The 26,139-nt window shown below is 46.7% G+C and overlaps 1 protein-coding gene across 4 annotated transcripts in view; it reads left to right on the top strand.

Moving 5' to 3' along the window:
- Nucleotides 1-230: 230 nt before the first annotated feature.
- Nucleotides 231-26,139, top strand: part of slc39a6 (solute carrier family 39 member 6) — a 38,102-nt gene continuing 12,193 nt past the window's right edge. Inside the window, exons 1-7 of one of the 4 annotated variants that reach the window (XM_064943005.1) lie at nt 231-354; nt 10,004-10,211; nt 12,019-12,637; nt 12,982-13,138; nt 14,863-14,964; nt 15,252-15,421; nt 15,748-15,936. In XM_064943005.1, coding sequence (XP_064799077.1) covers nt 10,009-10,211; nt 12,019-12,637; nt 12,982-13,138; nt 14,863-14,964; nt 15,252-15,421; nt 15,748-15,936 — 1,440 coding nt within the window. In that variant the 5' untranslated portion in view covers nt 231-354; nt 10,004-10,008. Of the gene's footprint in view, nt 355-491; nt 1,867-10,003; nt 10,212-12,018; nt 12,638-12,981; nt 13,139-14,862; nt 14,965-15,251; nt 15,422-15,747; nt 15,937-26,139 lie in introns of those variants that run through there. The other 3 variants (XM_064943028.1, XM_064943012.1, XM_064943021.1) reach the window with 3 other exon arrangements.

A 26,139-nucleotide genomic window follows, 5' to 3' on the forward strand; every position in this document is an offset into this window, starting at 1 on the left:
ATCAAAGGCAAACGCTCAGAAGAATGATTACGTCCCTGGGAATAAGCTTCACCCTTCTCCAATTTGCTCAAAATCCACCCAGAACACACTGTAATCCATTTATCTATAACTTCCTTCTTCCAGTCATGTAGACTAGAGCGCAGAATCTAGAACAACATCAGTCTCACCACACTCCATCCCGGTAGGTGGCGGTAAAGCACCTAATACTGGTATGCACCCTATTGCACATTTTGGCCACCAGACGTCTCTCCTGCCGAGATAAATACTTTAGTCAGCACTATTTTGTACCACACACACTTCATTCGAAGGAAGGTTTGGAAGAAACGTTTATCCTACAAGCGCTACGGTTTCCAGGTAGGAGATTCCTTGTGCTATGTTTAGCTAGATTTTAACACATGTATCAAGCGGCGGAGTATGTCGCCCGCCTTGCGTTTTTGTTCAATGGGTTTGTTTAGTTTCCGGTCTATGCTGCTTGACGTTTTCTCTGCACACGGCACCGTAGATTTGGCTAGTGCAGAGTGCATAAATTCAGCTCATGGCGCTCTCTTTTGATAGTAAACTCGGTGTATTTCGTCTCCGAGATTCCTGTGGTCGTTACAAAACACAATTGTATCGTTTTTAATTTGCGCATGATTGCCTATCATTCACACCCAGACTAGGCCCTGGCAAGGCCCGCAAGCAACCAGCATATGTTCTTCCTTCGAAATGCCGCATCTGTTGATAAAGGAGAACGAAATCTCGAGCTATGAGTCTGGGTACTTGCATGTCGGCCTTTTGTTATACGTGATTTGTCGTGGTTATGCTAACACGAACTAGGAGTGTGGATCTGTCGACGTTCGTATTTACCTGATTTAGTTATTCTCAGATATATTGGCTCGTTTTGACCAAACACGGTAAATGATGCGTTTTGTCCTGGTTGGTGCAATCCGATTTCTTTGTGACGTCCCTACCCTAAACCCCTACCGAAACGGTTTTAAATGTCAACTTGGAATGTGTAGGGACGTAGCAGGGATCCCGCATAGCAATATTGACCATATTGCCATGAAGATACAATAGTCTGATTTGTGGCCTGCAATTCGTGCTTGTTTTCATTCCTGCATCTGCAGGAACATCCCCCTGTCCAGCATGCCAGGCGCGGAAGAAGGACATTAACTACCCGGTGTCTCTCCCACCTGCTGTTTAACGGATTCCCAGCACAGTGTCCATTGCTTACACCTGCAGAACACTTGTCCTCGACTTTAACAGAACTGCTGGAAAGCGGTGCCCGACAGGCAGGGGAAAAGGACACTGTCTACCAGTGTCCTAACTACCTATCCCACCTGCTGTGTACCGGAATCCTAACTAGGGAGCACACCGTTTCTTTCGCTCCAGCCTGCCGAACACCTGTCCTCGCAGTCATTAACAGACCCGCAATAAAGGGGTGTCCGACAGGCAGGGGCGAAGGACACCATTGCCGCCCCCACCCCTTCTTATATAGTTGTATTTGTTAGTTTGCGTCCAACATTATGTTAATTACCGCCACCTAGTTTACTGGAGCGCCCCCGCCTTTTGCCTGTGTACCGGAGTCCTATCTTAAATTGACCAGTAGAAGTATAAAGAGCGGTTGCATCATTTCTGGGGGAAAACATGTTTACTGTTGCCTTGCTTTCCGGTTGTTTTGAAATGGCAATACATCACTTCATGCTAGTTAGCCAGCTAGCTAATTGGCTAATAGCACAGATTAAATAATAATCTTTGTTAATGGCTTGTTGTAGCTAGCTAAATCTGAACTCGCACACCTGATTCACCTTGGCGCAAGAAAGAGGATTTCAACACCTACCATCTCAGATTATTCTGACATTGTTTCTGTGGTTCGAAACTGATAGGGTTAGCATTCCTGCAACATTGTTTAGTTGAAATACATTTCTCACATAACAAATGATATCTAATTGATTGCATCAAATTGGCATTTTTTATTTCTAAAGTTCAATAAATATAGTACCTAACATCCTATTTGGACAAAAGGTCTTCCTAACAATGAGTAAGACATGAGAAATTGCCAAAAGCCACCCACAGACTGGCCACAACTGCAGGGCCGGAGCCAGACATAAGCAGTCGCTTAGTGTCCCCAGTCCTTCAGAGTCTCAATTTACTGTTCAGTTAGAATAGTAGGTTGTGCATCAGCAGTCTTTCCTCTCATGTCAGTCATCTCAATTAACCATGTCTGCTACCAATTTTTAGATTGGTAAGTTAGTTTCGCCCATCCATCTAAACTTGTAATAAGCATGGCCAAATACCAACAGGCCACGCAGGGCATGTGCTCAGCGCCGTGACCTTCAGGGGACCCCAAACACTTTATTAGTCACACTCACTCAGATCGTATTAACATGGTATAAATCTTGGCCAAATGTGTAGAATTGCAGGAAATTAACTTTAAAATGTACAATGTTGTCTCTGCTGTCGAGGGGGGAACAAAAATGTTTTGCCTGCGAGGTGGGGACCTCCCCAACCAAATCGTGCCCACTCCAACGGCCAGTATACAGTATCAGTTCTCTATTTGACACGTAGTATAAAGCTTGGTGTATTGTTTATTCGTTCTATGTAATGTATTCTCAGTAAATTTGATGACGTTTTTTCCCCTTGCTTCACACTTATCTTTTCCCCATAAATAAGTGTGAAAGTCCCAGGTTTTGCAGCTGTTCCTGTCGCACCCTTTTTATCTATTTTGCTGGTGTTTATTTATGACAATTGTCTTTGCAACTTTGGGTAGAAAACCGATAGCTTTTGCTCATGATGAAACTAAATTGTGTGGTCATCCTCACAAGTCAAGTCGGTCCTCTATGAGAGTAATTCCGTTTGACCTCTTAGACTCATGGTGCATTCGGAAAGTATTTAGACCCCTTGACCTTTTCCACGTTTTGTTACATTACAGATTCATGTAATACCCTTGATGTACGGATACCCTGAGAAAAAGGTTAATGGAAGATAAGACCATCGAGCCCAGCTAACGTTAGCTAGCTAGCGAGTAGGGACCATAGAATATTTGCCATCTTTATGGTAGCTAGCTAGTCAAGGCAATCTTTCATGCCAGTGTGTGGATTTGCACACACTGACCTTCTCAACCCAGTTATTTGCGCACTGCTGCATGACCTCGGTTATTTGGAGTGTTGGGCTGATCTTGACATATTGCCTTATTTCCTGTTTTAAGTAAATAATTGCACCAATGCATCCCATCCAAAAGTGAGAATGTTCATCAACCGTGAAACCCTTCTAAGGTTACATGATGGGGTTTGTCTTATGACTATTTCTAAACCCTTATTCAACCAAGCTTTAATAGGCTTATAATTTGGCAAGCACGAAGGACTATCTCACAATTTTAACTGTTTATTCATGTGTCTGTCTAATTGATGGTTAAAGTAGTTGACCCATTGTCAAATGCAGCATTAAATATTTAACCATTTTAAAGCAATTTGGGCCCAGGCATCAGACTCCAGATCTTTATTGCAGAGTTGTGTTAGAGGTGGTCGGTTTTCAATTGGATAACACTTATCACGTGGTTGGTGCAGGCTGCAAAAATATTGCTTTAGGATGCTATCGGAAACTTTAACATTTGTAACTAGCATGGTACCAAGCATTTGTTGTTACACCCCTGTAATTACAGACTATATTTAACACCAGTTACATGTTATTACAGTGTAACTATGAATTATTACAATACTGTAATTACATATGTACAGTGTATTCAGAAAGTACTCAGACAACTTTTTCTGTATTTTGTTAAGTTACAGCCTTATTCTAACATGGATTAAATAAAACTTGACTCCTCAATCTACACACACAACCCCATAATGACAATGTAAAAACTGGTTTGCAAAAAAAACTAAAACTGATATCACATTTACACAATTATTCAGACCCTTTACTCAGTACTTTGTTGAAGCACCTTTGGCAGCGATTACAGCCTCGTATTCTTGGGTATGTCGCTACAAGCTTGGCACACCTGTATTTGGGGAGTTTCTCCCACTCTTCTGCAGATCCTCTCAATCTCTGTCAGGTTTGATGAGAAGGGTTGCAGCACAGCTATTTTCAGATGGCAAAACAACATTTTGAGAGTCTGCTGACCCTGGTGCTAGAGAGGGTACGCAGCTGGAGGTTAAATGTTTGAAGGGGTACGGGACTATAACAAACTATGGGAACCACTGATATAGACCAATTCATTTGTAGAAACGTCTCAAGGATGATCAATCGAAACAGGATGCACCTGAGCTCAATTTCAAGTGTCATAGGAAAGGATAATATGTAAAATAGTTTAAAAAATGATTTATACATTTGCCAACATTACTAAACCTGTTTTCAGTTTGTCACAGGCTTTTGTGTGTGTTTTTATTGTTGTATTTAATCCATTTTAGAATTAGACTGTAATGTGGAAAAAGTCAAGGGGTCTGAATACTTTCTGAAGGCACTGTAATCTTTGCCCTGAAAATGGCCTCTGTGGTTTATTCCCTTCAATAGAGGTCTGGATTAGTTTGACCAATCCCAGTGAACAAGCAAACCATTGGGCAGCAGCAGTTGAAATGGTTTCAGTGTCTTTCAGTGGTCTTAAATGGTAAAAGTTCCAAAAACACAATGACCACGTGTACATGCGCACTGCATTCCGAATAGTAGCTCAAATCCCGCTTATGGTCTTATTCGGGATAAGCTGTTTTACATCCATCTTTGATATCCCGCTCACGAGTATCCCTGTAGCCACGAACAAACTGAATATTCCTCATATGGGTCAAATGGAATAGGAAGTGAAATCTGGACACTGACTGTAGGCCTAGAACATCTCACATGGAGCACAATATTAACTGCTGCAGAATGATGCATTTTCTTGCAGTAAAATTATACAACTAATGATGATTTTGTCTCGAACAGGAGTGGAGAAATATTTATTTCAGCATCTCTTGAGAAAATGCGAGTGTGCTTGTAATGTGTGGTCTCTGACACTGTTATGCAAGTACTGAAGTTTTATCAGAAACGTGTTTCATCATTTTATCAGCTCTTCGTTTACTTAAAACTGGTCAAACTGATAACATTTAGCACAGGACCAATCTTTCCAGTGTATTGGAGTTGTGTTTTCTCCCCGGTCCCTAAATGAAACAACTTTAGCGGTGTTAACTACACTGAACAAAAATATAAACGTAATGTGTTGGTCCCATGTTTCATGAGCTGAAAAAAAGATCCCATAAATTTTCCTTTCACACACACAACAGCTTATTTCTCTCCATTTGTGCAAATGTATTTATATCCATGTTTGAGCAGTTCTCCTTTCCCGAGATAATCTATCCACCTGAAAGGTGTGGCATATCAAGAAGCTGATTTTAACGGGCATAAGCTACTGACAACAAACACAATTGCATTTTATCCACGTCAATTGGAATGCACAGAAATATCGTGATAAGATCTTGAGGCCCACTGTGAGGCCCATTTCGTTTAAGATGTACAGTGGGGCAAAAAAGTATTTAGTCAGCCACCAATTGTGCAAATTCTCCCACTAAAAAGGTGAGAGGCCTGTAATTTGCAAATCCATAAAAAATCCTACAATGTGATTTCTGGTTTTTTTTTTTTTTTCCTCATTTTGTCTGTCATAGTTGAAGTGCACCTATGATAAATTACAGGCCTCATCTTTTTAAGTGGGAGAACTTGCACAATTGGTGGCTGACTAAATACTTTTTTGCCCCACTGTATATTGCCAACAGATGCATATCTGTATTCCCAGTCATGTGAAATCCACAGATTAGGGCATGAATTTATTTCTATTGACTGATTTTCTTCATATGCTCTGTAGCTCAGGAAAGTTGTTGAAATTCTTGCATGTTGCATTTTTATACTTTTGTTCTGTATAGATTACTAATGCATTCATTAATTTAAGGGTCTTTTCACACTTGGTCCCTTTCAGAATTTTTTTGTGAACTCTATGTGGTTCACTTAATTTTGTGTGCAGTGTGAACACTCCAAAGGAGCTCAGACCATTCAAAAGAGCCCCTGACGCGAACCAAACTAAGACCATTCCCCTTTTTAGGGCAATGGTAATGCAAAGCTCTCCAGGTTCGCTTGTCATTATTCCTGCACCACGCACTAGACTACTGCAACACCGTTTCCCCTGCCATAAACCCTGTGCCACAAAAGTGAGAAGATGCATGGGAAAAAATGTATGTTGCTTTTGGATCTTGATTAGCGATTGTCAAGGACTCACAGACTTGACAATGTGTGAAGTTTAGTTCAGATTGTTCGCAATATGTGATCTATAAGCTAAGAGCTTCACAAGCTGTTTGTGGGGTTCAAATAGTGCGAGGACAATATATTTCGTGAAAATCACACCATAGGGTACGAAATCTATTCTAGCTCTTAAAGGGGCAGTAGTCTACCGTGGGTGTAGATTTGTTTTTTTTAAATTACAGAATTATTTATTCTGCATTTATTCTGTTACCAATCAAATGTACATGTTAATAGTATCTTCTGATTACCATTATGTATCATATTTTAACTAAATTAAATCTAAAATGTAAATAGTTATCTAGCTGTCTGATACCACATGGCTTGTCATGCACTTTGTATAAAGCCAGCGTGCATGTTGGGAAAAAGACCTTGGTTCCTTTCTTAACATAGCATTGTGAATGCGAAGAGAACTCGGTCCACAAAATAGGTGAGGTGAACTGGCAAAAGTTGACTCCTCATTCAATGGCAGTGTGAAGACAAAGAGCGGAGTTATTTAGCTTTCTTACCAGAGTTATTTTAAAGAGGTCTGAGATCAGTTATTATATATAAAAACACCTTAAAACATTATTCATGCAATGGCAGTGTGAAGACAAAGAGAGCTGAGTTATTTAGCTTTCTTACCGGAGTTATTTTTAAAGAGGTCTGAGATCAGTTATTTTTAAAGAGCACTATATATAAAAACGCCTTAAGACATTATTCTCGTGAGTTGTACTTTATTTAGTCTTCTGGGGCAACAAGTTATGACAAAAGAGAAGCTGCATCGATCCAACTATTCTTGACGAACAAATGGCCTACCAAATGTCGGAAATTCTTTGCAGAAACATTGCCAATTTAGGGGTGAAAGTAGCCTATCTGTCCAGTACGGAGTATCAGCAAAAATAATGAAATTATGCTGGATCGAACTGCGGTAGCCTACTTTTTGAAGGGATTTGTTTGACCATCAGATGACAACATCACATATATGATGTATATAGATATGTGAAACTGAGCCTGCTGAGAATGACAACAGTAAACTGGATAAGATGTTTACATGCCACAGTATCCCGTCTAATATAAGCATATCCCAGGTATCTTATCCGGGTGTCTCATAACCAGGATACAAACATTTTGGGGCTATTGTAAACAGGATATGTTGATATAAGTCAACTCTAACAGAGTATAATAGCGGGATATTGGTGTAAATGTGGTCAGGAGTATTCAACTCTTAACCTATGAGATCCAGAGCCTGCTGGTTTTCTGTGCTACCTGATTAATTAGTTGCACACACCTGGTGTCTCAGGTCTTAATCAGTCCCTGATTAGAGGGGGAAAACTGAAGAAGAAGCAGTGGAACTGGCTTTGAGGTCCAGAGTTTATTTAATTTTCTCAATGTAATCTTTAACTAGGCCAGTCAGTTATGAACAAATTCTTATTTACAATGACGGCCTACCGGGGAACACTGGGTTAACTGCCTTGTTCAGGGGCAGAACAGCCCATTTTTACCTTGTCAGCTCGGGGATTGGATTCAGCAACCTTTCTGTTACTGGCCCAACGCTCTAACCACCAGGCTACCTGCCACCCCAAAGGTCTGAGATGTATAGAAGGACCCATTGAATTGCTTTCGAGAAGGACTGGGTTGACTTGTGAGGATGACCATGCAATTTATTTTCATCATGAGCAAAAGCTATTGGTTTTCTACTATTCTACTAAAGTTATTGGTTTCTATTAGTTGTCAAGCAATGTAATTTGCCAGGCCATTGTTTCCATTCACTGTAGAAAATAGTTACTGGAGTGGTATAGCCTAGCGGAGTGGACACACAACACATTGATTTTAGATCGAGTTCACCTTAAGATATAGTTTTGCTTTAAGCAGTCCTTTTGTATTGGTCATGTTTAGGGTAATTTCTTAAAGGACAGCAATCATCTTTGTGAACTGCGTATTGTCGCATTGGTCGGGCAGCTACATACGTTTCCAACGGTCGAACCGAAACCGGAGTTGGGCTGTAAAATACAAAGCTGCATTATGTTAATTGGCTAAGTAAATGCCATGCTAATTTCTAAAGATAAATAATAACAGTATTAGCTTATTTTTTTTATCTGCAAAAATGCATAGTTAATCAGTAGGTGATGGGAATTTCAGATAAAAAGTTGGGACATAAATTGCCCCACCTCTAATCTGATAGTGGGGTGGTAAATGCTCAGTTTGCTCTATGGCTCAGCTCAGGTGTCTACACACACTCACTCACTTAAAACACACACTAAGATTTATTGTGTGGGCTTTTGAATACAAAGTCTCAATAGTCTTCTGTATCATATCCTTTTCACACTACTAAGCCGAACTGAACACGGCCAAATCAAGCTGTTTTGAGATGGCCGACAAGCCTGGTTATGCATCCACCATAGTTTCTCTATTAACCCGGCTGAAAAGGGGAAAAACTCAGCAAAAAAAGAAACGTCCCTTTTTCAGGACTTTGTCTTTCAAAGAATTTGTAAAAATCCAAATAACTTCACAGATCTTCACTGTAAAGGATTTAAACACTGTTTCCCATGCATGTTCAATGAACCATAAACAATTAATGAACATGCACCTGTGGAACGGTCGTTAAGACACTAACAGCTTACAGACGGTAGACAATGAAAGACACAGTTATAAAAACCTAGGACACTAAAGAGGCCTTTCTACTGACTCTGAAAAACACCAAAAGAAAGATGCCCAGGGTCCCTGCTCATCTGTGTGAACATGCTGGGCATGCTGCAAGGAGGCATGAGGACTGCAGATGTGGCCAGGGCAATACATTGCAATGTCCATATTGTGAGAAGCCTAAGACGGCGCTACAGGGAAACAGGATGGACAATTGATCATCCTCTCAGTGGTAGACCACTGTAACACATCTGAACATCACACTTTGCTGGGACAGGTACAGGATGGCAACAACAACTGCCCGAGTTACACCAGGAACGCACAATCCCTCCATTAGTGCTCAAACTGTCCACAATAGGCTGAGAGAGGCTGGACTGAGGGCTTGTAGGCCTGTTGTAAGGCAGGACCTCAGCAGACCTCACCGGCAACAACGTCGCCTATGGGCACAACTCGCTGGACCAGACAGGACTGGCAAAAAGTGCTCTTCACTAAAAGTCGCGGTTGTCATTGCAGGCAATCTCAACGCTGTGCGTTACAGGGAAGACATCCCCCTCCCTCGTGGTACCCTTCCTGCAGGCTCATCCTGACATGACCCTCCAGCATGACAATGCCACCAGCCATACTGCTCCTTCTGTTCGTGATTTCCTGCAAGACAGGAATGTCAAGTGTTCTGCCAGCGAACTCAACTCCCAGAATTGTCCGGGAACTTGCAGGTGCTTTGGTAACATCTCACAGCAAGAACTGGCAAATCTGGTGCAATCCATGAGGAGGAGATGCACTGCAGTACTTATTGCAGCTGGAGGCCACACCAGATACTGACTGCTACATTCCATTTCTGTTAGTCACTAATCTGTGGAACTTGTTGTTGAATCTTATGTTCATACAAATATTTACACATGTTAAGTTTGAAAATAAACACAGTTGACAGTGAGAGGACGTTTCTTTTTTTTGCTTAGTGTATATAAACTAAAAGTCAATTCACTCAAGATTTGTTTAAGTTTATTTGAGCCTGCATAATTTGGGTCGGCACGACAGTGTGCACATGGTATCGGTCATAGCTACCGAAACGGCTTGAATTTGCAAGACTATTTGAGCAATCAACTGACCTATGACCATGTACCATTTGATTCACTTTTCCATGTAGCAGGAATGGCAACGAGGAGATGGGCAGCAGCTGCCCTGGCAGTGCTGGGTCTCGCTATGTGTTGGCCCTGCTCTACTGGGGACACTGGTCCAGAGTGCACTCGTGTCACTGGGGAGACTGGTAAAAGTGGCAGTGAGTTTCTGTCCACTATCGACACCCAGATGGCAGAGCAGACCCAGCGGCAGCACCTGGAAGCTCTCTTCGACAGGTAAATCCTTCAAGCTCCAGTCTCCTTTTTCACCTTTTTTTAACACTTCACTTAACTTCAGGCACGTCTCAATAGGTAGTCCAGGTAAGTCATGACCTCAAATACAATTTTTATTTGAAACATGTTTAGTCTACAGCGGTTGTTTACGAACCGTGAAATGCTTACTTACTGGCCCTTCCCAACAATGCAGAGAAGTAAAAACTACACAATCACTAACAATTACTCTACTATAAGGTACATGCAGAGTTGCTGTGCAGTGGTACGAAGTAATTGCGGTAGATATGTACATATAACTAGTAATTGACTAGGCAACAAGATACACTACTGTTTATAATCTATGTGATGAGTCAAAGTCAGTGCAAAACTGGTCGATGCAGGTAGTCCGGGTAGCTATTTAGATAACTATTTAGCCGTCTTAATGGCTTGGGGGTGGAAGCTGGTCAGGATCCTGTTGGTTCCAGACTTGGTGCATCGCTACCGCATGCCATGCTTCCTCTGAGCCTTCCTCTGACACTGCCTGGTATAGAGGTCCTAGATGGCAGGGAGCCCAACCCCAGTGATGTACTGGGCTGTACACACTACCCTCTGTAGCGCTTCACAAAAGAAAGTACCACCGTCGGGTCATCACTTAATGACGGTGTTGGAGTCGTGCCTGCCGACGCAGTTGTGGGTGAACAGGGAGTACAGGAGGGGACTAAGCACCCAACCCACCAACCATGTTGAGGGTTCAGCGTGGCAGATGTTTTGTTGCCTACCTTCACTGCCTGGACGTCGCCCGTCAGGAAGTCCAGAATCCAGTTGCAAAGGGAGGTGTTCAGTCTAGAGGTCTTCCAAAATGGACCTGGGGCTTTCCCACCCGAACCCGGTATGCACAATTTTATATATGTCCCCGAGGACAACTATACCCGTTCTGTATAGACCTAGTCGGATCCAGACCCGATCCAATCCAAGTGAGGGAAGCAGCAGAAAATATATACAGTATATTTTTTTAAGCTACTTCATTAATCGGAGCTGATACAGAATGAGAGGAGAGAGAGGGGCCGTACTGTGACGCAGGGAGGGCGAGAAGAGAGACTTCAACCAACCAAGCCGACTTGCTCTATAGCCTTGGCAGCTATTAGTCTACTGGTATTTATCATAAAATATGATTACGTAGTACCTGTCTTGACTGCATTAAACTAGGAGAAGCTACCTAGGCTAATTCAGGCTACAGTGCATGCACTTTCTTATCCTACAGTTGCAAATAACAACCACTCCATTCAGAATTTTAAGTAGCAAGCAGTCTACCTGTTGGCTTTTGGTCCTTGTAGCCTATCCTTCTCCTTTTAATTATGTCATTTTAATTCCATCTTCCATTGATTAGGCCTAACTTTTGCCACACACGGAGGCTCTATGACTGTAGCCTGTTGCCGCTTTGATGACTTTATGATTTTCCAGCAGCAACAACAAGGTACACGCGCCACACTTTACTATTGTGGAAAGGCCTGTAGTTCAGTTCTTGAAAAATTCAGTGAAGACCCCTGCCAAGCTTGTCAGGGCATTCTCTGAGTATGCGTCCTGGTAGTCTGTCCGGCCCTGCGGCCTTGTGAATGTCGACCTGTTTAAAGGTCAGCGCCTTGAAGCTTGCAGTTGTTGTTAAAAACTTTGCTCAAACCTTTTTCTGGTCTATATGCACACCTTGAGTGTGTTTAATAGGGTATCATATAGCTATTTTGATTTATTCACATTCTGAATGTGTGAACTGTGTACAGAGGTGATGAGAATCAGCTGCATAATGCCTAAATATACATTATTTGAAATTGTACAGGTACGGGGAGAATGGCACCATTTCGCTGGCAGGCATGAAGCGGCTGTTGGAAAACGTGGGACTCGACCGAATACGAAAGGTCATGGTGCAACACCATGAACAACCGGACGACGGAGCGGAGGGGCATCGGCATGGACACCACAACCACCACCGTAACCACCAACACGAGGACGACCACAATGGCACACACCGTCAAAAGCACTCCCACCGCCCCCCCGTTGAGCCCAAAAAGGTTCCCGAGACCCCCAAGGTGCCCAAAGTAGATGACCCTGTCCTGGGGAAGAAAGTGGAGAATTCGGATGCCCACCATAACCTCTATGTGAAGAAAACCACCGCAGCGCAGGAGATCAGCACCACCACTGAGGCAGTGCGCAGTCGGCGGGAAGCCCCCACTGCTGGTCTGACCACTGTCATACTGGTCAGCAACTCTCTGGGGGCTGAGAACCAAACGCAGCCACCCATGGTCAGGCAGGAGGGCTCGGACAATCAGCACTTATATGATCACGATCATGACCATAATGATCACAACCATGATCATGAACACAGTCATGAAGACCACAGCCATGGTCAGGACAGCCTCCACAACCAGAGCCAAGATCACATACAGAAGAAAGCAGAGGTATGATTTGGGCAGCAATGTGACATTTGATATTCAGACCACACAAACATTCTCATACTCATAATTCCCATTGCACGTACCACTTCGACATTTGTCATTGTATATGACAAATGTTTCTCCCATATTTAGGTGTCTGATGTGCTTGAACTCAATTCTGTCTTCCAGTTATTTCATTGTCCCATATTCAGACAGACATATTCAGAACTTTTTTCTAATTGGGTTCTCTCTCTCATATCTTTGTCAAAACAAATAATCAAGCTATATATGTACTGTATGTGCTTGCTTCATATTTAGTTTGTGTATTTGGTCACATGCATAATTTGTATCGTCGTTGTATATTTTAGTGTTTGAATGCCTCCAGTATCCTGTCGTCCCATGGAATGGCCAAAGGGCCCCTGTCTCTCAGTGACTTCAGCTACCTCTGTCCTGCCCTTCTCAACCAGATCGATGCCAAGTCCTGCATACTGCACGGCAACCAAACACCCCAGCATGTCAACAAAGGTATGATTATGGCTCTTTCGCAATTGATCGAAAAAGATCGGACCTCTCCCCACTTCTTCTCTTCATTTCATTGAACTGATCTGAAAGAACTGACCAGGGGCCCGGTTTCCCAAAAGCATCTTAAGGCTAATGTCATGGTTAGGACCTTCATAGGAGCTAAAATATCCAAGCTGTTTACCATAACCATCGTTATTGATGTTGCACTTGAAAACGCTTGTAATCTAATGCCTAGCTCAGACCACTCATCGAACAGCTAAATGTGTCTTTAAATGTTTTTTTATGCCCTCCCGCCTTACTTAATACACGAGCGCTCCGCTAAACAGAATACATGGTTGATCTGTCTCTGACCACCGATAACTTCAGAACAAAAGTTGACTACAAATATGAAGTTGACAATGTCTTTGCAATTTGATACAGAGAAGTGATGTATTAAAAAGATGCTTCAAATGGAAACCGAGATGACTGCATTAACATCTAAACAGTAGGCTATAGGTGTTTTCAATAGAGCTCTATTTTGCTACATGTATGTTACTGTCTGTAATTTATTTCAATATAGTTCATGATGTGTAACCTAACGTGCGCAATGATGTGCCAAATCTGTTTTTTTTTTTTTTTTTTTTTTTTTTTTAAATTTTTATTGGGTAAGCATTAGAATAAGCCACCCCTCAATATTTGCAGCCGTAGTTGGTGATGTCTCTGGAGCTGATCCGTCGTCAGTTTTGTGAAATAATTATATTTTTAAGGAAATATTTGAATGGAGAAAGCTGATCCCGTCAGTATTGACAAACGACTCCTTCAGTGACCGCTCTCTCTGTGTGATGTTTTGGGAAACGCATGTTACATCTTCGGCTGTTGTCGTAAAAATGCATCGTTAAAACACTTGTAAGCCTAAGTTCCATCGCATCACCGGGTCCAGGTCAAAGCCAGCCTTACTATGTGTTGTATTGCTTTCACCTGTCAGGTCTTTTCCAATCAGTGCTGTTGGAAGGGGGGAAAACGAGCAGAGGATGGATTTCAAAACCATATCGACAGAGCCTGTATCTCTTCTTACAGAAAGTGTAGTCAACTTACACTGTCTAGCCAGAAAGTAATAAAAACATGGGATCCACTTGCTAATCTAGTGGGAGTCTCTGGTAGGTGCTTTGGAATCTATAATATGATACCTGTGCTGGCATAATGCAATAATTGTTTGAAGTGCCAATGTTTGAGTCAAGCAATCTTTGTCAGAACAAAAGGGAAACTGTGAGCAGGAACCTCTTCTCTTTTTACACTCGGTTTATTCAGCCTGCAGACAACAATGAAATGTAATTATAGCTGCTTTGATTGAATTTCATAGCAAGTCAGTTGGACACTTAAGTGGCCGAGGTCTCTTGATTTTGACCTTGAGTTTCACATGTGTTTTGGTACATTTAGATACATATTAACTGCAAGATTGATATTAGGATAATAGTGCATACTGTAATCTGCACATGCTCCATTTTCTGGTCTGAAGAGTCCTCTTTTGGCTTGCCTTAAAAGCACAATCTGTTACTTTTATATCCAGCCAAAGTGCTTCTTCTGAACTGGTTAATGAAGTCAGATTGTGCCTGGACAATAATGACATTTTGAAGAATGTCACTTACTACAGCATAATGTAAAGAAAATTAGTACAACTATTAAGCATATTCATTTTATCAATGCCTTATATGCATTAATCACGTTTTATTTATTTTTATGCCTTCCAGTTCACAAGCATAATAATCCCCATCACCATGGTCATCACAACCATGATCACGAGGACCATCAAGTGAATGAAAACAACAAGAAAGTAGGCTCAATTCAAGCAGGTAAGAATTTTGCGCCGGGTTAATTTTCAGTATGGTGTTCTCCTTCGTATTCTGCCTCTCCAATTCTGTGGTAGATAAGATGAATCTATTAGTTGTCATTAAATGTCTTTCACTGTGCTAATTTCATTCCATTACACCAGTTTGTCTATTATACTTTTGGGGGACATTTTGCTTGAGCAATTAGCAGTGTGCTAAAATGTCACCGTTTGTTTCACTTGCATCAATGAACCTTTTATTCTTTTAAAACTGGATCTGTGCATGTATTTGAATGTGTATGTGTGTTCTAGCGTGGGCCGGCGGCTTTGTCTCCATCACCATCATCAGCCTGCTGTCCTTGGCTGGCGTGGTGCTCATCCCGTTGATGAACCGAGTCTTCTTCAAGTTCCTGCTCAGCTTCCTGGTGGCGCTGGCTGTGGGCACGCTGAGCGGAGACGCCTTCCTGCACCTCATACCCCACGTGAGTCACACTAGATGACTGCTTTGGAGCACTACATATTAGGGCAGAACATGGGGGTTGTTTCTAAAAGCTAAAAATGACACTCGGTCAATGTGACTGGCCAGTTAATCATGCTGAGCTGGACTCAAGATTGCCATGAATCAGAAAAAAGTCACAATGATTGGTTACATTAGTTTTAGCTTGCCTTCACTTTAGGACCAATTTGAATGGTCTGTACAAAAACTGCCCGCCCGGTGCTCTGGTGAGCTAAAACAAATGCACCTATTGCTTTCTATACTTCAGTCACACTCCCTCATAAATTCCCATATCCTCCTCTACCCCACCAGTCTCAGGGGGGCCACCACCATCAGCACTCTGTGAACAAGACATCAGGGCACGGTCTCCACGGGGAGGAGGAAGATGACCATAACCTGGACGGGGTGTGGAAGGGGTTGACGGCCCTGGGCGGAGTCTACTTCATGTTCCTCATCGAGCACTTCCTCACACTGGGCAAAATGTACAAGGACAAACAGAAGGTCGGGGGTTTCTTCGAGGATTGGCTTCTATTGTGTTGAATGTAGTTTTAGTCATCATGTTATATATTTGCTGAAATGTTTATTCATTTTTGATCATTCAGTTTGGAAGCATAGGTGTGAATTTATTTGAGGGAGACACTGACTGACTGAGGGAGACACTGACTGACTGAGGGAGACACTGACTGACTGAGGGAGACACTGACTGACTGAGGGAGACACTGACTGACTGAGGGAGACACTGACTGACTGAGGGAGACACTGACTGACTGACTGAGGGAGACACTGACTGACTGAGGGAGACACTGACTGACTGAGGGAGACACTGACTGACTGAGGGAGACACTGACTGACTGAGGGAGACACTGACTGACTGAGGGAGACACTGACTGACTGAGGGAGACACTGACTGTCTGACTGACTGACTGAGGGAGACACTGACTGACTGACTGAGGGAGACACTGACTGACTGACTGAGGGAGACACTGACTGACTGACTGAGGGAGACACTGACTGTCTGACTGACTGAGGGAGACACTGACTGTCTGACTGACTGAGGGAGACACTGACTGACTGACTGAGGGAGACACTGACTGACTGACTGACTGAGGGAGACACTGACTGACTGACTGACTGAGGGAGACACTGACTGACTGACTGACTGACTGAGGAGACACTGACTGACTGACTGACTGACTGAGGGAGACACTGACTGACTGACTGACTGACTGAGGGAGACACTGACTGACTGAGGGAGACACTGACTGACTGAGGGAGACACTGACTGACTGACTGACTGAGGGAGACACTGACTGACTGAGGGAGACACTGACTGACTGAGGGAGACACTGACTGACTGAGGGAGACACTGACTGACTGACTGAGGGAGACACTGACTGACTGAGGGAGACACTGACTGACTGAGGGAGACACTGACTGACTGAGGGAGACACTGACTGACTGAGGGAGACACTGACTGACTGAGGGAGACACTGACTGTCTGACTGACTGACTGAGGGAGACACTGACTGACTGACTGACTGACTGACTGAGGGAGACACTGACTGACTGACTGAGGGAGACACTGACTGACTGACTGAGGGAGACACTGACTGTCTGACTGACTGAGGGAGACACTGACTGTCTGACTGACTGAGGGAGACACTGACTGTCTGACTGACTGAGGGAGACACTGACTGTCTGACTGACTGAGGGAGACACTGACTGACTGACTGACTGAGGGAGACACTGACTGACTGACTGACTGAGGGAGACACTGACTGACTGACTGACTGAGGGAGACACTGACTGACTGACTGACTGACTGAGGGAGACACTGACTGACTGACTGACTGACTGAGGGAGACACTGACTGACTGAGGGAGACACTGACTGACTGAGGGAGACACTGACTGACTGACTGACTGAGGGAGACACTGACTGACTGAGGGAGACACTGACTGACTGAGGGAGACACTGACTGACTGAGGGAGAGAGACACTGACTGAGGAGGGAGACACTGACTGACTGACTGAGGGAGACACTGACTGACTGACTGACGGAGAGACTGACTGACTGACTGAGACACTGACTGACTGAGGGAGACACTGACTGACTGAGGGAGACACTGACTGACTGACTGACTGAGGGAGACACTGACTGACTGACTGAGGGAGACACTGACTGACTGACTGACTGACTGACTGAGGGAGACACTGACTGACTGACTGAGGGAGACACTGACTGACTGACTGACTGACTGAGGGAGACACTGACTGACTGACTGACTGAGGGAGACACTGACTGACTGACCGAGGGAGACACTGACTGACTGACTGAGGGAGACACTGACTGACTGACTGAGGGAGACACTGACTGACTGACTGAGGGAGAGAGACACTGACTGACTGACTGAGGGAGAGAGACACTGACTGACTGACTGAGGGAGAGAGACACTGACTGACTGACTGAGGGAGAGAGACACTGACTGACTGACTGACTGAGGGAGACACTGACTGACTGACTGAGGGAGACACTGACTGACTGACTGAGGGAGAGAGACACTGACTGACTGACTGACTGAGGGAGACACTGACTGACTGACTGAGGGAGACACTGACTGACTGACTGAGGGAGACACTGACTGACTGAGGGAGGGAGACACTGACTGACTGAGGGAGGGAGACACTGACTGACTGAGGGAGGGAGACACTGACTGACTGAGGGAGGGAGACACTGACTGACTGAGGGAGGGAGACACTGACTGACTGAGGGAGGGAGACACTGACTGACTGAGGGAGAGAGACACTGACTGACTGAGGGAGAGAGACACTGACTGACTGAGGGAGAGAGACACTGACTGACTGAGGGAGAGAGACACTGACTGACTGAGGGAGAGACACTGACTGACTGAGGGAGACACTGACTGACTGAGGGAGACACTGACTGACTGACTGAGGGAGACACTGACTGTCTGACTGAGGGAGACACTGACTGTCTGACTGACTGAGGGAGACACTGACTGACTGAGGGAGACACTGACTGACTGAGGGAGACACTGACTGACTGAGGGAGACACTGACTGACTGAGGGAGACACTGACTGTCTGACTGAGGGAGACACTGACTGTCTGACTGACTGAGGGAGACACTGACTGTCTGACTGACTGAGGGAGACACTGACTGTCTGACTGACTGAGGGAGACACTGACTGTCTGACTGAGGGAGACACTGACTGACTGACTGACTGAGGGAGACACTGACTGACTGACTGACTGAGGGAGACACTGACTGTCTGACTGACTGAGGGAGACACTGACTGTCTGACTGACTGAGGGAGACACTGACTGTCTGACTGACTGAGGGAGACACTGACTGTCCGACTGACTGAGGGAGACACTGACTGTCTGACTGACTGAGGGAGACACTGACTGACTGACTGACTGAGGGAGACACTGACTGACTGACTGACTGACTGAGGGAGACACTGACTGACTGACTGACTGACTGAGGGAGACACTGACTGACTGACTGACTGACTGAGGGAGACACTGACTGACTGACTGACTGACTGAGGGAGACACTGACTGACTGACTGACTGACTGACTGAGGGAGACACTGACTGACTGACTGACTGACTGAGGGAGACACTGACTGACTGACTGAGGGAGACACTGACTGACTGACTGAGGGAGGCACTGACTGACTGACTGAGGGAGGCACTGACTGACTGACTGAGGGAGACACTGACTGACTGACTGAGGGAGACACTGACTGACTGACTGAGGGAGACACTGACTGACTGACTGACTGAGGAAGACACTGACTGACTGAGGGAGGGAGACACTGACTGACTGAGGGAGAGAGACACTGACTGACTGAGGGAGAGAGACACTGACTGAGGGAGAGAGACACTGACTGAGGGAGAGAGACACTGACTGAGGGAGAGAGACACTGACTGACTGACTGACTGACTGACTGACTGACTGACTGACTGACTGACTGACTGAGGGAGAGAGACACTGACTGACTGACTGACTGAGGGAGAGAGACACTGACTGAGGGAGACACTGACTGACTGACTGAGGGAGACACTGACTGAGGGAGAGAGACACTGACTGAGGGAGAGAGACACTGACTGAGGGAGAGAGACACTGACTGAGGGAGAGAGACACTGACTGAGGGAGAGAGACACTGACTGAGGAGAGAGACACTGACTGAGGGAGAGAGACACTGACTGACTGACTGACTGAGGGAGAGAGACACTGACTGACTGACTGAGGGAGAGAGACACTGACTGACTGACTGACTGAGGGAGAGAGACACTGACTGACTGACTGAGGGAGAGAGACACTGACTGACTGACTGAGGGAGACACTGACTGACTGACTGACTGACTGAGGGAGACACTGACTGACTGACTGAGGGAGACACTGACTGACTGACTGACTGACTGAGGGAGACACTGACTGACTGACTGAGGGAGACACTGACTGACTGACTGAGGGAGACACTGACTGACTGACTGACTGAGGGAGACACTGACTGACTGACTGACTGAGGGAGGCACTGACTGACTGACTGAGGGAGACACTGACTGACTGACTGAGGGAGACACTGACTGACTGACTGACTGAGGGAGACACTGACTGACTGACTGACTGAGGGAGACACTGACTGACTGAGACACTGACTGACTGACTGAGACACTGACTGAGGGAGACACTGACTGACTGACTGAGGGAGACACTGACTGACTGACTGACTGACTGACTGAGGGAGACACTGACTGACTGACTGACTGAGGGAGACACTGACTGACTGACTGAGGGAGACACTGACTGACTGACTGAGGGAGACACTGACTGACTGACTGAGGGAGACACTGACTGACTGAGGGAGGGAGACACTGACTGACTGACTGAGGGAGACACTGACTGACTGACTGAGGGAGAGAGACACTGACTGAGGGAGAGAGACACTGACTGAGGGAGAGAGACACTGACTGACTGAGGGAGAGAGACACTGACTGAGGGAGAGAGACACTGACTGAGGGAGAGAGACACTGACTGAGGGAGAGAGACACTGACTGAGGGAGAGAGACACTGACTGAGGGAGAGAGACACTGACTGAGGGAGAGAGACACTGACTGAGGGAGAGAGACACTGACTGAGGGAGAGAGACACTGACTGAGGGAGAGAGACACTGACTGACTGACTGACTGACTGACTGAGGGAGAGAGACACTGACTGACTGACTGAGGGAGACACTGACTGACTGACTGAGGGAGAGAGACACTGACTGAGGGAGAGAGACACTGACTGACTGACTGAGGGAGAGAGACACTGACTGACTGAGGGAGAGAGACACTGACTGACTGAGGGAGACACTGACTGACTGAGGGAGAGAGACACTGACTGAGGGAGGGAGACACTGACTGAGGGAGGGAGACACTGACTGAGGGAGGGAGACACTGACTGAGGGAGGGAGACACTGACTGAGGGAGAGAGACACTGACTGACTGACTGAGAGAGACACTGACTGACTGAGGGAGACACTGACTGACTGACTGAGGGAGACACTGACTGACTGACTGAGGGAGAGAGACACTGACTGACTGACTGAGGGAGACACTGACTGACTGAGACACTGACTGACTGACTGAGTGAGACACTGACTGACTGACTGAGACACTGACTGACTGACTGACTGAGGGAGACACTGACTGACTGACTGAGGGAGAGAGACACTGACTGACTGACTGAGACACTGACTGACTGACTGAGTGAGACACTGACTGACTGACTGCGGGAGACACTGACTAACTGACTGACTGAGTGAGGGAGACACTGACTGACTGACTGACTGACTGAGGGAGACACTGACAGACTGACTGACTGACTGAGGGAGACACTGACTGACTGAGGGAGACACTGACTGACTGAGGGAGACACTGACTGACTGAGGGAGACACTGACTGACTGAGGGAGACACTGACTGACTGAGGGAGACACTGACTGACTGAGGGAGACACTGACTGACTGAGGGAGACACTGACTGACTGAGGGAGACACTGACTGAGGGAGAGAGACACTGACTGACTGACTGACTGACTGACGGAGACACTGACTGACTGAGGGAGAGAGACACTGACTGAGGGAGGGAGACACTGACTGAGGGAGGGAGACACTGACTGAGGGAGGGAGACACTGACTGAGGGAGAGAGACACTGACTGACTGAGGGAGAGAGACACTGACTGACTGACTGAGGGAGACACTGACTGACTGACTGAGGGAGACACTGACTGACTGACTGACTGACTGAGACACTGACTGACTGACTGAGACACTGACTGACTGACTGACTGAGTGAGACACTGACTGAGGGAGACACTGACAGACTGACTGACTTAGGGAGACACTGACTGAGGGAGACACTGACTGACTGAGGGAGAGAGACACTGACTGAGGGAGGGAGACACTGACTGACTGAGGGAGAGAGACACTGACTGAGGGAGGGAGACACTGACTGACTGACTGACGGAGAGACTGACTGACTGACTGACTGAGGGAGACACTGACTGACTGACTGAGGGAGACACTGACTGACTGACTGAGGGAGACACTGACTGACTGACTGACTGAGGGAGACACTGACTGACTGACTGACTGACTGAGGGAGACACTGACTGACTGACTGAGACACTGACTGACTGAGGGAGACACTGACTGACTGACTGACTGAGAGAGACACTGACTGACTGACTGAGGGAGAGAGACACTGACTGACTGACTGACTGAGTGAGACACTGACTGACTGACTGAGTGAGACACTGACTGAGGGAGGGAGACACTGACAGACTGACTGACTGACTGAGGGAGACACTGACAGACTGACTGACTGACTGAGGGAGACACTGACTGACTGACTGAGGGAGACACTGACTGACTGACTGACTGAGGGAGACACTGACTGACTGACTGACTGACTGAGGGAGACACTGACTGACTGACTGACTGAGGGAGACACTGACTGACTGACTGAGACACTGACTGACTGAGGGAGACACTGACTGACTGACTGACTGAGAGAGACACTGACTGACTGACTGAGGGAGAGAGACACTGACTGACTGACTGACTGAGTGAGACACTGACTGACTGACTGAGTGAGACACTGACTGAGGGAGGGAGACACTGACAGACTGACTGACTGACTGAGGGAGACACTGACAGACTGACTGACTGACTGAGGGAGACACTGACTGACTGACTGAGGGAGAGAGACACTGACTGACTGAGGGAGACACTGACTGACTGACTGAGGGAGACACTGACTGACTGACTGAGACACTGACTGACTGAGACACTGACTGACTGAGACACTGACTGACTGAGACACTGACTGACTGAGGGAGACACTGACTGACTGAGGGAGGGAGACACTGACTGACTGACGGAGGGAGACACTGACTGACTGACTGAGGGAGAGAGACACTGACTGACTGACTGAGGGAGGGAGACACTGACTGACTGAGGGAGACACTGACTGACTGACTGAGGGAGAGAGACACTGACTGACTGAGGGAGACGCTGACTGACTGACTGACTGACTGAGGGAGACGCTGACTGACTGACTGAGGGAGACACTGACTGACTGACTGAGGGAGAGAGACACTGACTGACTGAGACACTGACTGACTGACTGAGTGAGACACTGACTGACTGACTGACTGAGACACTGACTGACTGACTGACTGACTGACTGAGGGAGACACTGACTGACTGACTGAGGGAGAGAGACACTGACTGACTGAGACACTGACTGACTGACTGACTGACTGAGGGAGACACTGACTGACTGACTGACTGACTGAGGGAGACACTGACTGACTGACGGAGACACTGACTGACTGAGGGAGACACTGACTGACTGAGGGAGACACTGACTGAGGGAGAGAGACACTGACTGACTGAGGGAGACACTGACTGACTGAGGGAGAGAGACACTGACTGAGGGAGAGAGACACTGACTGAGGGAGGGAGACACTGACTGACTGACTGACTGACTGAGGGAGACACTGACTGACTGACTGAGGGAGACACTGACTGACTGACGGAGACACTGACTGACTGAGGGAGAGAGACACTGACTGAGGGAGAGAGACACTGACTGAGGGAGGGAGACACTGACTGACTGACTGAGGGAGACACTGACTGACTGACTGAGGGAGACACTGACTGAGGGAGAGAGACACTGACTGACTGACTGAGGGAGACACTGACTGACTGACTGAGGGAGACACTGACTGACTGACTGAGAGAGACACTGACTGACTGACTGAGGGAGAGAGACACTGACTGACTGACTGACTGAGACACTGACTGACTGACTGACTGAGACACTGACTGACTGACTGAGTGAGACACTGACTGAGGGAGACACTGACTGACTGAGGGAGACACTGACTGACAGACTGACTGACTTAGGGAGACACTGACAGACTGACTGACTTAGGGAGACACTGACTGAGGGAGACACTGACTGACTGAGGGAGACACTGAATGACTGAGGGAGACACTGACTGACTGAGGGAGAGAGACACTGACTGACTGACTGAGGGAGACACTGACTGACTGACTGACGGAGAGACTGACTGACTGACTGAGGGAGACACTGACTGACTGACTGAGGGAGACACTGACTGACTGACTGAGGGAGACACTGACTGACTGACTGAGGGAGACACTGACTGACTGACTGAGGGAGACACTGACTGACTGACTGAGGGAGACACTGACTGACTGACTGACTGACTGACTGACTGAGGGAGACACTGACTGACTGAATGACTGACTGAGACACTGACTGACTGAGGGAGACACTGACTGACTGACTGAGAGAGACACTGACTGACTGACTGAGGGAGAGAGACACTGACTGACTGACTGAGGGAGAGAGACACTGACTGACTGACTGAGTGAGACACTGACTGACTGACTGAGTGAGACACTGACTGAGGGAGGGAGACACTGACAGACTGACTGACTGACTGAGGGAGACACTGACAGACTGACTGACTGACTGAGGGAGACACTGACTGACTGAGGGAGAGAGACACTGACTGACTGAGGGAGACACTGACTGACTGAGGGAGACACTGACTGACTGACTGAGGGAGACACTGACTGACTGAGACACTGACTGACTGAGACACTGACTGACTGAGGGAGACACTGACTGACTGACTGAGGGAGACACTGACTGACTGAGGGAGGGAGACACTGACTGACTGACTGAGGGAGACACTGACTGACTGACTGAGGGAGAGAGACACTGACTGACTGACTGAGGGAGGGAGACACTGACTGACTGACTGAGGGAGAGAGACACTGACTGACTGACTGAGGGAGGGAGACACTGACTGACTGACTGAGGGAGAGAGACACTGACTGACTGACTGACTGAGGGAGACACTGACTGACTGAGGGAGACGCTGACTGACTGACTGAGGGAGACACTGACTGACTGACTGACTGAGGGAGAGAGACACTGACTGACTGACTGACTGACTGAGGGAGACACTGACTGACTGACTGACTGACTGAGGGAGACACTGACTGACTGAGGGAGAGAGACACTGACTGACTGAGACACTGACTGACTGAGGGAGACACTGACTGACTGAGGGAGACACTGACTGAGGGAGAGAGACACTGACTGACTGAGGGAGAGAGACACTGACTGACTGACTGAGGGAGAGAGACACTGACTGACTGAGACACTGACTGACTGAGGGAGACACTGACTGACTGAGGGAGACACTGACTGAGGGAGAGAGACACTGACTGACTGAGGGAGAGAGACACTGACTGACTGACTGAGGGAGACAGACACTGACTGACTGACTGAGGGAGACACTGACTGACTGACTGAGACACTGACTGACTGAGGGAGAGAGACACTGACTGACTGAGGGAGAGAGACACTGACTGACTGACTGAGGGAGAGAGACACTGACTGACTGACTGAGGGAGAGAGACACTGACTGACTGAGACACTGACTGACTGAGGGAGAGAGACACTGACTGACTGACTGAGGGAGAGAGACACTGACTGACTGACTGAGGGAGAGAGACACTGACTGACTGACTGAGGGAGAGAGACACTGACTGACTGACTGAGGGAGAGAGACACTGACTGACTGACTGAGGGAGAGAGACACTGACTGACTGACTGACTGAGGGAGAGAGACACTGACTGACTGACTGAGGGAGAGAGACACTGACTGACTGACTGAGACACTGACTGACTGAGACACTGACTGACTGACTGAGGGAGAGAGACACTGACTGACTGAGAGAGACACTGACTGACTGACTGAGGGAGACACTGACTGACTGACTGACTGAGGGAGAGAGACACTGACTGACTGACTGAGGGAGAGAGACACTGACTGACTGACTGAGGGAGAGAGACACTGACTGACTGACTGAGACACTGACTGACTGACTGAGACACTGACTGACTGAGGGAGAGAGACACTGACTGACTGACTGAGGGAGAGAGACACTGACTGACTGAGAGAGACACTGACTGACTGACTGACTGAGGGAGAGAGACACTGACTGACTGACTGAGGGAGAGAGACACTGACTGACTGACTGACTGAGGGAGAGAGACACTGACTGACTGACTGACTGAGG

This window comes from Oncorhynchus masou, chromosome 3, assembly GCF_036934945.1.
Source record: "Oncorhynchus masou masou isolate Uvic2021 chromosome 3, UVic_Omas_1.1, whole genome shotgun sequence".
Lineage (NCBI taxonomy): Eukaryota > Metazoa > Chordata > Actinopteri > Salmoniformes > Salmonidae > Oncorhynchus > Oncorhynchus masou.